General features: G+C 43.7%; 1 protein-coding gene across 1 annotated transcript; it reads right to left on the bottom strand.

Moving 5' to 3' along the window:
• Positions 1-1,288: 1,288 nt before the first annotated feature.
• On the bottom strand, positions 1,289-6,103 carry rplp0 (ribosomal protein, large, P0). The gene is made up of 8 exons (XM_079582363.1): positions 6,006-6,103; positions 5,580-5,688; positions 4,269-4,444; positions 3,463-3,550; positions 2,905-3,051; positions 2,350-2,535; positions 1,877-2,017; positions 1,289-1,485 (listed from the first exon to the last, which is right to left on the bottom strand). The coding sequence occupies exons 2-8, from the start codon at positions 5,631-5,633 to the stop codon at positions 1,327-1,329; spliced, it is 951 nt and encodes a 316-aa protein (XP_079438489.1). The 5' UTR covers positions 5,634-5,688; positions 6,006-6,103; the 3' UTR covers positions 1,289-1,326.
• Between the last annotated feature and the right edge of the window lie 6,776 nt (positions 6,104-12,879).

Here is a 12,879-nt window from a genome sequence, read left to right on the forward strand (position 1 = left end):
ATAAAAGACCGTTAAGCACCAGATCGATAAGAGTTTTGAGTGGGTTAAGTCTTGTGCCCCTGACTTTATCACCCTATTGTTTTCTTACTCTGTCACTTCCAGGGCTCCATACAAGACATGCTCAAGTTTTTTTTTTTTTGAGAAGACTGGAATATGAAAAGCTAAACTAGTACAAGAATCTCTGAGGTCTAACCCGTTTTTATTCTGTGGTCTGAGAGCCTATTGTACAACTGCTTCATTCACAAATTGCATCTTTCACAAAATTAAAGTGAACTTGTGCTCTGAAGTTTGCATTCATTTGCCACGTTACCCAAAGATGAGATGTTTGTCTTTCACAAAGCCAGTGAGATTATGCGAGACCTAATTTGCTGAAAATTGCACCTCAGCTGAATACATTTTGGGATACATGTGTTGTTTACTTCCACCGGATGTTTTGAATGGTAGGCAGCTGATGCATACAGGCCTCTGACAGTTTTATAAAATGATAGATGTGTTACAGCGCAAGAGAATCAATGCCCTGTTTATGGACATTGTTTTTGCCGATCATAGGATTTTAATCAAATGTTAATCAAATATGAAAATGTAAAATGCCTACCACAGACATCGCGATCACTCGTATTTAAGAGACCGCTGCTTTATGTAGTCATTTATCCCCCCCAAAAAAGTGATTTGATGGCGTCCGTTGTGCAGATCACTCATTCTCTTGCATGTTTGTAAGTTGGTACTCCTGGTGGTAGGAATTCATGCAGGCGGATGATAGTAAAGCCAGTTGGGGGGGGTTATCCATGTAGCCAGCACACCGTTAGTGTAGTAAGCGTGGCACACATTGTACCTGCCCCTTATGGCTCCTCCTGAAGGTGGTGGGTCCACAGAAGCCTCACGATTAACCAGGCCTGTTGGGTCTATCATAAGGGGCTTCTGAACCACTCTTTGACCCGTCACCTAGGACAAGTTTACCATGGGAGACCCTAACAGGGGCATGAAGCCCCCAGGATCATTCGGGTGCTCAAACCCCTCCACCACATTAAGGTGGCAGTTCCAGTGATGTTACTAAAACGATTTGGCTCGCCTTTGCCTTATATCAGAACTAAGCACTTACAATGGACCAGACAGTAAAGTAAAAAGGTGACCGAGGGGCAGGACGCACACATACAGAGGACAGTCAAAGTGGCTCCTAACCTCACATCAGTTCAGCTAGTTTTACTTGATTTCATTATATCATTGAACTGCATGCCCTTAGGTTGTTTCATGTAAGAAAATTCACAGCTCATCACAAAAACACTCAGACTGTAGGTTTTCTGGATCTTTATTGACCTATTGAACAGTTTAGTCGAACAGCCCGAAGCCCATGTCATCGTCAGACTCCTCACTCTCTTCCTTCGCCTCCTCTTTAGCGGCTGCTGGAGCGGCGGCTGTTTCTGCTGCTGCGGCGGCTGGAGCTGCCACAGCTGCAAAGGCAGACGGGTCGGCCAAGAACGCCTTCACCTGGAGGGGAAAGAGTGTTACATGTTTAATACACAGCATTAAACACCGACTTAACAAAAGGGCAGGAAGTATTTATCAAGGGAAAGTTCTAAGTTAGAGCGGTCTTTTCACAGAATCTGTTTATGTACAAATGTGCGAATCCTGCACGCTTTGACCTTAATTTGCGCTTCAGACATGGAACTTCTATATATCCATCCCATAGTGGGATGGACTATTATGTATAAAATAATATCATGAAATAATTCAAAATAGACCGAAACGGTGTCAAGGAAATAAGTGACATTTGAAGACTGGTTAGAAGGGCCACCAGAAATGCCATTGGTTCCAACATATTCCTACGGTCTCGTCCTGTTTAAAGTTTTATTGAAGATCTTCTAAAAAATGGTGGTACCTTGTCGGCGAGTGGGAAGGAGTATTCCGTCTCCACGGCGATGGCCAGCACCCTCTTGTAGCCGTTGATGATGGAGTGAGGGATGGAGGCAAGAGTGGGATATCCGATCTCCATGCACACACTGGCCACGTTACGCACACCCTGAAACATTTAACAAACGTTTAACTGACTGATAAAGGATTAGTCAAGAACTTGGCCAATATCCTGCATTTTGAGACGTAAAATTGAGTTGACAATTTTAAACGGTCAACTTAATAACTGAAGGTCATCCAGACAAAATCTGAATCAATGGAGCCAGTTTGTTCCACCACTAGGCGGGGCTGTTGCCGTTTTTATTTTCCCTTTACCTGTCAATATTGATTGGATACACACTTAATGCTCGGTTTGTAAGCGAAGTTAAAATGCTAACATTTAGTGACTCACTTTATTTTTAAGCTGTATGTTTCTCATTTACTCTTTTCTCTGACAGTTACCTCCAGGAACTTTGTGTGCAGCGACTCCTCGGTGATGTCCAGCACCTCGGGGCTGTACACGCTGCCGTTGTCGTAAACCTGCTGGATGATGAGGCCGAAGGAGAAGGGCGAGATGTTGAGCATGTTGCAGAGCGTGGCCTCACTGGCGCCGACCTTATCGCCCGTCTTGATCAGGCTCACGTCACTCTGTAAACACACAAGTTTTATCGTCACCGTCAGGAGTACGAGCTGAACATAGGGGCATTCTGTTTTCATTTACAAACGCAGGATAAAAACTTCTATTTATTGTAGACTTACAGTTTAGGCAACAGTAGATTTATGTCTATCTAATGCCATTTCTGAGTAAAGTGGGACATTAGGCTGCTTTTGTGACAGTAAAGCTAGTCAAGCAATGTTACGGTTGCACAATTCCTGTTTAAATTTGATTTGCCAGTTTGAAAACATAACTTTTTAATGACTTCTACACACATTTCAGATGAATGTGATGAACCGCGACTAAGCCAGGTCTTAAGGCTCCCAAATGTCCATGTCCGAAAGGGAAACATTCAGACTCACCAGGATCTCAATGGTTCCTCTGGAGATCTTGGTGGTGATGCCCAGAGCCTGGAAGAAGGAAGTCTTCTCAGGCCCCAGTCCGGTGTTCTGTGCGGGCACCGTCACATCGCAGGGGGCGATACCTCCAGCACGGGCAGCGGCTGGCACCTGGAGAGAGCGGTCAAGCGGTTAGCAACATCAAAACACAACTCAAGAGGTTCTGATAAACATGCCCTTTACAGTTTCACCTCAAAATATACTAAAGTAATAGAAATTCAACGGAAGGAAAGAAAATCCTTCATCCGTTTATGGTTCTATATGATGGTGACAGGGACAAGTATTCAGATATCGTATTGAAAACCAAATACTGAAGTGTCTGAGACCTTACGTCCCGGGCTGCCACAGAGACAGACCGGGATAGCGAGGAGACAGTTGATGTTTGCAGGGGGAACGACCGGGCAGCACTGCACCGCTGACCAGAAGATGACCTGCAGCTTTTGGACGATAAGGCTACTAACACACACCAGTGGAATCTGACCAACCATTGCCAAACTGAGTCCTAGTGGGTTTAGAGCTCACCTTGTTGGCCAGCAGCAGGTCCCGCACCTCGGTCAGGTCCTCTTTGGTGAAGACGAAGCCCACGTTTCCCTTGATGTGGGGCAGCAGCCTGAAAACAGCACAGATGGACGTTAGTTTACAATATGCTCGAACAGCGTTAGAAGTTTGCCGTTGCTGACAGGCAGTGTTTGTGAAAACAATGACGCAAGTTTTTTTTAAGGTAGCGTGAGAAGGCTCTTTTACGGTGGAGCATTTACGCTTGCAGTCAAACATGCGAGTGATTCTATTTTTAAATCGCAAAGGCATTAATTTGGGAGCATGTGACCAAAATAGTCACAATTCCGATCCCTGCTTTAGTGGATAAACTCCTTTGCGCACTGGAAAAAAATCATGCAGCCTTTGTGAAGCAACAGTTAGAAAGTCGCTTGGTTCTCTGCTGTGTCATTTCTGAAAACAGTTGCTGCAGCACCGGCACCTGAAGGGGACATGGATTTTACGATTCAGCCATTTTCCACATTGTCCATTTTTAAAAGCATGAAATCAAATGCGATTCATCGCCTCAACTGGAACATGAGATTTTGTCAGACTGTGCGTCCCAGCATTGCCATGGAGACAGACTGGGATAGCTGGTCAGTTTGGTTTGTGCAGGGGGAACGCCAGCACAGCACTGACCTGCTGCTCTGGAACTTATCCTGCAACAGAGGGATGGTCACCGAGGGTTCACAGGCAATACCCAAATACTATAAACTAAGAGGTTGGTCCCCATTCTTTTCAATGACATTTTAGGCACAATAACAGTTTAGAAAAGACCAACTTTGGAAACTCACTTCTCCAGGGCCGGGTTGTTCTCCAGGTGCCCGCGGATGGCCTTCCTCATCATGGTGTTCTTGCCCATCAGCACCACGGCTTTCCCACGCAGGGACAAGCGGATGGTCTGCATCTGCTTGGAGCCAACATTGTCGGCGCCCACGATGAAGCAGCGAGGGAAGTCATCCAGCAGTTGCTACGAGACAAACGCCGTTGGAAAAACGTCAGCGCATCCCGGTCTGAAATACTGTAGCAAACGTCTCCCAGTGCCACTATACTGAAGTCCTGGAAAGTGAAACTGCTTAAAAAGGCAGCGGTTTGTGAAGTGTCTGAGACCTTACGTCCCGGGCTGCCACAGAGACAGACCGGGATAGCGAGGAGACAGTTGATGTTTGCAGGGGGAACGACCGGGCAGCACTGCACCGCTGACCAGAAGATGACCTGCAGCTTATGGACCATAATGGGCCACCAAATTATTGATACAAGTCTGTGGAAACATGCCATTCCTCGATTGAAAGCTCAGAACCTCTGTAGGCTGGACTTCACTGGGGAAAAGTGCTGGGATTGTGGAATCATTTATTTCTGATTTAGTTCAAGGATCAGGCAATGAGTGAAGGGCTCTAGGGCTGAGACGACTAATCGATTATTGAAATAGTCAACAACTATTGTAGTAATCAATAAATCGTTTTCTGGTTCACATAGACTAAAATGGAGCAAAAATGACAAAAAATGTAGTATTTTTGATGAAAACCTACTTTGATTTTATATTTAGGGTCTGTAGTGTTTTGAACATTGTAAATGTCATTAATAGAGCCTTCAAAAAACATTTCCTTTAGTTCACTCCATCAACACATCCTCAAACAGCGCCACTTAAGCTATGTGATAAAAATGTGAATGGTGTAGGAAAATGTTATATTCAGCTTAGATTATTCAATTAATCGTAAAAAATAGATTAATCAATTACAAAATAATCGTTAGTTGCAGCCCTAAAGGGCTCAATCATCTCAGATTAGTTAACTGGATTTTTTGATGTCATGTGAATTTAAAAATATTCCAGTTTTAGTTAGTCTTGGTCTCAGTCTGTACACGTGCCAGAAATTCTCAGTGAATTGCTATAATAGTTAGCAACTTTTCAATAATGAATTAGATGTCGATTAATGCATTAGTTTTCACAGCCTTTCCTGTAAGTAATGCGTTACTCGCCCAGTTATAGTTTGAGCCTTAATGACCTTAAGTGCATTCAACGGTTCATCTTTAAGTCCACTTCCCTCCAAACTAAAAACAGAAACCCCCAAACTGCTGCAGAGTTTGGTCTTTAAAACAAAACTTACGATGATTTTCATGAAGTAGTTGGACTTCCACGTGGCCCTGTCTTCCCTGGGCATCTTTGCAGTGCTTCCAAGGATCGCCTTACGACCGTTTTAAAGACAAGGGTTGAATCTGAGTGAAGAGAAACCCCAAAATTAATTCACAAGAATGAATAAATTAATAAATAAATAAACAACAAGCGGAGCTTCGAAAAAGGCGGACTGTGAAGCGCGGCTAATGCTAAGCGCAGTTAGCAGCTAATCTGTTAGCTTTTGAGGCCGCGGGAGGAATTTACCAAAGTCTCATCACATTCTTCCCAGCTAGCGACTCGTGTTAAGCCAACTATGGCACCGTGGTCAGATGGCTTAACCCCAGTACACGTCTTGCCCAGAAAAACGTGACAAAACGTGTATTTACAGCGTGTGTAGAGTGAGTAATGCAGCACGTACCGAACACGAGGGTCGCGTGAAAGAAAGAGGAAGTCACAGCGTCCGAGAGACGTATATACAGCTGAACTGACCAATCAGAGCACAGCGTCTTCTTCTTCTTGTTGTTTTACGGCGGTTGGCAACCAGCTTAAAGCAGCATTACCGCCTCCTACTGTTCCGGAGTATGGGTCAGCCAACTACATCCTTTGTACATGGACAAAGCAAAATAAAATAAATATTCTTAAGGATAATTCTGGCGGTTTGCCACTAAATGTTAGGGCATTACCGCCACCTACTGTTCCACAGGATGGGTCAGACAGTAAACTTCTTTTACATTACATTTGGAAATGTATTTGACAAATGATTAAAAGGAAATTAAAAACAAAACAGACTTGGTTCCACTTTGTCCATTGGCCCTCAAGAGGATTTTGAGAAATAACTTTATTCAAATCAGAGGAAGTTGAACCAGTAGAGTTTAACCCCTTAACCCCTGCCTTAACCGAGCACATTTTCTCCAGTTCGGCTTTACCCAAATCTAAAAAGCCTCTCAATTGGAGTTTACAGCCTATGGGAGTAACGCCTCATTTGAAAGCTAAGACCATCAAAAGTGATCTACGATTTTTCCTCACGTTGCCGCCGTGTTGTCTTCACTTTTTTGTTGCGTTTGTCACTTTTTTTGATGCATGTTTGTTGCATGCTGTTGCTTTTTCATCACTTTTTTGTCGATCCTTTGATGCTTTTTTTCCCCAAGAAGCTTTTTAGATTTGGGAAAGGTCGAACTGGAGAAAATATGTTCGCTTAAGGGGATAAGTACTGTAAAAAATGTGAGAAAACCTGTCAATTACTTAAACATTTCCAAACAGAACATCAAATGAGGTCATATATTAAGCACAGCACTGGCATTTGTAAGGTTTACTTTTGGCTAAAATTGTCAGGTTCGGCCCTTGGTCTTTTTACAATGAAGAAAATCGGCCCTCGACCAAGCAAACTTGCCTACCCATGATTTACATGGTGTGGTCTGATATAGGAACATTTACAAACGCGGGTGACATCATAAAACAAAATAGACATACCTCTCTATCAGCGTCCGGCGAAGCGAGCGAGCTGATTGGACGTGAGTAATGACAGTCATCTGTGAAAGGAACATCATGATCAAAATCTGTTTCACTGTAAGATGATGATGATGATGATGATGATGATGATGATGATGATGATGATGATGATGATGATGATGATACAATAAAAGCCTTATAATAGTTAGCCTTACTTGTATTGCGCTTTACAAGCCTGTATTACTAAGTTTCTCAAAGCGTTGCATTGCAGTCATTATTCATTCCCTCCAAGGTGATGGTAAGCTATTATTGTAGCCACAGCTGCCCTGGGGTACCTGACAGAAGCGAGGCTACTAGTCTGTGCACACACACTGCATTCACTCTAGCCTATTCGGGAGATTTCTCAGCGGCCCACCACCTCAATTTTAAACTATAGGAGGTTAAGAATGTTTCAATGTCACATGAACGCAACTTAAAATGACGGATGCTTTTCCCAACTTTTAAATAAAGGGACAGTCTATTATAGATGTGTTTAATTGACCAACTGTTTGTGTCTTCACGTTTAGACTATTGTTATAGTTTCGTTTTCATGTCTGAACAAGAAGGAGCTCTCTCGACTGGTCTCGACACCTGTGACTGAAGAACAATGAGGCCTCAGCCTTTCACTGGAAACAAAGAGCTCACTGTATTTAGCATCATGTTACTGTCACTCATGGTGGCTGACCTAAAGTCTCACTCTGTCTAAAGTATACTCACATTTACACTGAGAAGGTTGGAAGGGCGCCCCCTTGTGTCCAATTGCGTCCAAATGCCCGGACCAAAACTGGCACCCTGAAGAGGTTGCAAAATAAGTTGTGTGAAAGCAAAAAGGCAAATGCAACCACTTAACTCAATTGTATTGCTTTTATTCAAGGAAACACTTATTACAGTGTACAGAAATTGAAGTCCCCGATTGTTACTCCAAAAGACAAAAGACTAAAAAGGCTAAACACACAGCAAAGTCACAAGCTTTAGGCCGACTGAAAAGCACATCGGAAGAGAAACATTTGCATGGAAAACAAACGATTTGCATAAAGCAGATGTGTATAAACTGAGGGATTCATTATGGCTACACGGCTACACAAGATCAAAATGGAATGGAGCTACTCGAACATACCACCATCATGTCATGAAGGATGGGACACAACCTGAATGTAGGGAATGTGGGTCATTTGAACAAACCATCCACCATAGGAGCAGGCTGCCCAGAGCTGGCAAAGACGGAATATATTAAACGGCATAATAAAGTAGCTGCCTATGTCCACTGGAAGATTTGACAAGAATATGCAATAGTAACATTTGAAAAATAAAAAGATAAAATGTTTTTTTTGTAACTTTTCCATGATTGCTACAAAATAACAAAAATTGTATTATAAAAAAAATTAAACCAAGAAACATGCACAAACAAAAGGGAAACACGTCGATTCTTTGGTCAAATCTTTGTGGCCTGCTTTGCGCCCTGGGCGAACAATCTTTCCATCTTTCCCCAATTGTTGTACAAAAAGTACAGCAATTTTGATGAGATTTCATGTGGAAAATAAAGTTGATACTTGTGTATTTGACCACCACCAGAAAACCTACAAAACAATTTATCCTGGAGTGTTGTAGAGATCACCGTGATGGAAAGTAAAGGCGCCATGCTGGCCACTCATCCAGCTGCTGGGTTACTACTAGCTCTAAGCTACTCCATTTTCCCTGACCGGCATTGCTGCATTCCCACATAGCATTGCTAGATGCGTCACCTTGAGCTAACTTTGTTTTATCTTTTTTACTAACACATGTAAGCAGGCGGTTACAATAGTCCAGTCGCGAGGATATAGCATGAACAATCATCTCAAGCTTGTGACATGAAACCATTAGAGGTTAGAGATGCTGCGCAATGGAAGCAACAGTTTCTGATTAGCTGTTTGCTATGCCATTCTAGGGACATCCCTTCATGAAAAGTTATTCCAGGGTTCCTCAAACTTCTTTTTACGGATTCCGCTCAGGTCGCCAAGGCGCTGAATAATAGTTCAACTGGAGGCTATTATCACTGACCCATTTTTTAAATTTTGCCCGGACAGTTAGTGAGAGAAGCCAGTCTCTGGGGTTCAGAGGACAGTACAGCTGGAGATCGTCTGCATACAGGTTATAGGAGACATCACTGAACTGCTGGATCAGCTCGCTTAGAGGGAGCAAAAAAACGAAAGGGGCCCAAGAACCGAGCCCTGGGGTATGCCCCACTGTAAGTCCGCAGATCCCGACATCATGTTGTTAGAGGACACACAGAAAGTTCCAGTCAGCCAAGATCTAAACCACTCTAACACAAAGCCTGACATGCCGACCATTCCGTCAAAAGTGGTAAAGCGCTCCATGCTCATCACTCTGCACGTGAACGCATCTCTGTAAACGGCGGCCAGACCACCGTCGTAGCGACAGGGGCGGGGCGTCCCAACAGCTGAACAGCCCACTGGACACCTTTCATTCAGATGGATGAGCTTGCCATCCCGTTGCCCTGTCTCAAAAAGGAAAAGGAAGTGCAAGTCTTTCCTCGAGAAGAGCTCATTTATAGAAAAAGACTTATTAGCGATGGAGCGTGAGTTCAGTCGTCCAAAACGGCTGAATGAACCCTTTTTGGGGTTACCCAGGGGTCTCAACAGGGACAGGTATTCCTGCGATGTGGGGGCGCACACAAACGGGGTGGGAAAGTGTTCCTGTAGCTGTCCTAGTCATTGAAGTGGTGTTACATAAAGGCTTTAATATTTAACCCTTTTTTTCTTTTTTCTATCCAACGTCACTAAACAAACACATTTACAGAGCGGCTCGCTAAAAGTGACTAGTTATCGTTGTGGTACTCAAGCACATCTGTGGCTCAGTGTTGAGAAGCTAATTTTGAAGCTAAAGTTATGACTCCTGTTTGTGCGAGACTATCCCCATAAATGAAAGGAAGTACAATCAATCGCCAAGCTGATTTTTACAAGCAATCGCTGACAATAGGCCCTTTTCACGCTGACGTCACAAATCCGCCTTCCGCCTTCCGGGCAGTGTATCAGCACTTCCGGGCCGCGTTACACCTAATGGCACAGGATCGCGTATTTCAGTCTGAAAGAAAATATCTTCATAAAATTTCCCGCAGATGTCAAGTGGAAGGTATGTAATCATAGACAACAAGTTATACATGGCGTGTGGAGTAAAAAAAATAATCACAGAAGTATAACTGTGTGATGATAGAGGAGTGAGTTTGTCCAGAAGCTCGTAGTCCGTTGTGACGCTAACAACTGCTGATTTGGGAAGGTTGATTCTCGTGTGTTTGCTTACATTGTTAATCGATCGGTGTAACTATTGTTTGGTTTCCTAGTTATAGATCTGTAGATAGTGTTGCAATCTGTTAGCTTCCAAAGAATAGGCTATCTTTGCTCCGAATGCTAAGGCTAAACATTAGCAACATGCTACTGAACAGTGAGAATGCTTTGGTGGGCAACACAAATGTATTAAATAGATAATAATAGTTGTATGGTGGGTCAAAACAATTTTCACAAACAGAGCATTGCTTCCTTTGTGCTGTAAATGGTCTGTGATTTAAATAAACAGCTCTTCTCCGCTGGAAACAAAACTGCTGTTTGCCCACCTTTCACTAAAACGTCGCAAAAATCATGGAAATAAACAACAACAGACCTATACATTTTCTTAAGTATACATTGTATGTTTTACTGTTCAGTACATTATAAAGGCTTAAACCTAAGGTGCTAATTTCAATTTTCTCTGTGCTTTTTTTTTTCTAGGATAGCGCAGTCATCACACAATGTTTTTACAGAGTCCCTTGTCAACTTGCCTCAGTTAACATTTGAGGACATACACAGGATTTGTGACACTCATTCACTTACTAAAAGATCTAAAATGGACAAGGGTTATAAATTCTTCATCGAAGGATACATTTTCAACTATGAAGGTAAGTTTACAATGGTATGTTGGCAGACCAGTGTGCTTTCATTACTAGTAAGTAATATTGGTGCTACATTTGTTTTTGCAAGTTAATAAAAAATAACAATGTTTTACTGATTATGCAAGAGCCATAAGTGGGATTAGTATTACCCTGTTCATTCCAGTTGATAGTGAGTAGTGCATTGTCTAACATTTTTCCCATCAGTTTCAAATATAGTGCAAAGTGAGGTGACTGTCAGGGGAAGATGTCATAGGTCCATGAAGAAAAATGAGGAAGCGCATCATCTTCAGGTTCTATTTCAGCAATTGCGTAACATTATGGATAGAGACCTAAATCTCATTCATCTTTGTTGAAGATGCTGTGTAGCAATAGAAATTGTTAGCTGGAGGCCTGCATTGTGAATGACTCTCTGCATAATATACACTTGTCTGAAGCTCCATAAAATGAGGATGTTCCGTACAAATAGTCTTTTTTTTTTACAGATAACCTTCAATTTAGGTGATGTGCCAGTTACTGTGCAAGAAATGTCTTGCTCTTGTGCTGCAGGAAGGGCCCTCTGCAACCACCTGGTTGCAGTACTTTACCAAACAGCACATTACAGGTAATGATTGCAAAATTAAGCCTTGCGAATTTATGGGGCTTCCCAGCCTGTTGTGTTGAGATAAGATTAACTTTATTGTCTGTCCACGAAGGCGACAGAAATTCGTCTTTGACAGGTTCAAAACATGCATACACACTTCCGTAAAAGCACAAGGTATATTTAAAATCTACATAACAATAATGAACACCAGGACTTAGGAAATTATTCAAAACTGAAGCCTCATTCTATTCTGCCATCTGCTGATGATTTGAATGTATTACAATCAACAAAGTAATTCATTTTCATTTTATTCCAGCACCTCAGTTGAAATATTGTCCTCTCAAAGCTGTAGTCTATAAATCCATGAATTCATTGTTTCCATTCACCGAGGCATCGGTCACATAATCCATCCATCCATTTTCTTCCGCTTTATCCGGGGCCGGGTCGCGGGGGCAGCAGTCTCAGCAGAGATGCCCAAACTTCCCGATCCACACACACCTCCTCCAGCTGTTCTGGGGGGACCCCGAGGCGACACCAGGCCAGCTCGGAGACATAGTCCCACCACCGTGTCCTGGGTCTTCCACGAGGCCTTGTCCCACTAGGACATGCCTGGAACACCTCCCGCGGGAGGCGACCAGGAGGCATCCGGAACGACGTGAAGGAGCAGCGACTCTAATCCGAGCTCCTCCCGGGTAACTGAGCTCCTCACCCGATCTCGAAGGGTGCGCCCAGCCACCCTGCGAAGGAAACTCATTTCGGCCGCTTGTATTCGCGATCTTGTCCTTTCGGTCATTACCCAAATCTCATGACCATAGGTGAGGGTGGGAACGTAGATCGATCGGTAAATCGAGAGCTTTGCCCCCCGACTCAGCTCCCTCTTTACCACGACAGACCGATACAGCGACCGCATCACTGCTGACGCTGCACGGATCCGTCTGTCGATCTCACGCTCCATCCGTCCCTCACTCGTGAACAAGACCCCGAGATACTTGAACTCCTCCACTTGAGGTAAGGACTCCCCACCGACCTGAAGAGGGGAAACCACCTTTTTCCGGTGGAGAACCATGGCCTCAGATTTGGAGGTGCTGATCCTCATCCCGGCCGCTACACACTCGGCTGCAAACTGCCCCAGTGCGTGCTGAAGGTCCTGGTTCATTGAAGCCATCAGAACAACATCGTCCGCAAACAGCAGAGATGAGACTCTGAGGCTCCCAAACCGGACACCCTCCGGCCCCTGGCTGCGCCTAGAAATTCTGTCCATAAAAGTAATGAACAGAACCGGTGACAAAGGGCAGCCCTGGC

The sequence above is a fragment of the Gobius niger genome, assembly GCF_951799975.1.
Source record: "Gobius niger genome assembly, chromosome: 24".
Classification (NCBI taxonomy): Eukaryota; Metazoa; Chordata; class Actinopteri; order Gobiiformes; family Gobiidae; genus Gobius; species Gobius niger.

What these genes read in the sequence shown, in the direction of transcription:
- rplp0 (XM_079582363.1), bottom strand. Translation starts at nt 5,633, where the DNA reads ATGCCCAGGGAAGACAGGGCCACGTGGAAGTCCAACTACTTCATGAAA. An exon ending in GAGGAACCATTGAGATCCTG is followed by an intron (nt 2,536 to 2,904) that starts GTGAGTCTGAAT and finishes GTGTGTTTACAG; the next exon opens with AGTGACGTGAGCCTGATCAA. An exon ending in CCTTCCCACTCGCCGACAAG is followed by an intron (nt 1,486 to 1,876) that starts GTACCACCATTT and finishes TTTCCCCTCCAG; the next exon opens with GTGAAGGCGTTCTTGGCCGA.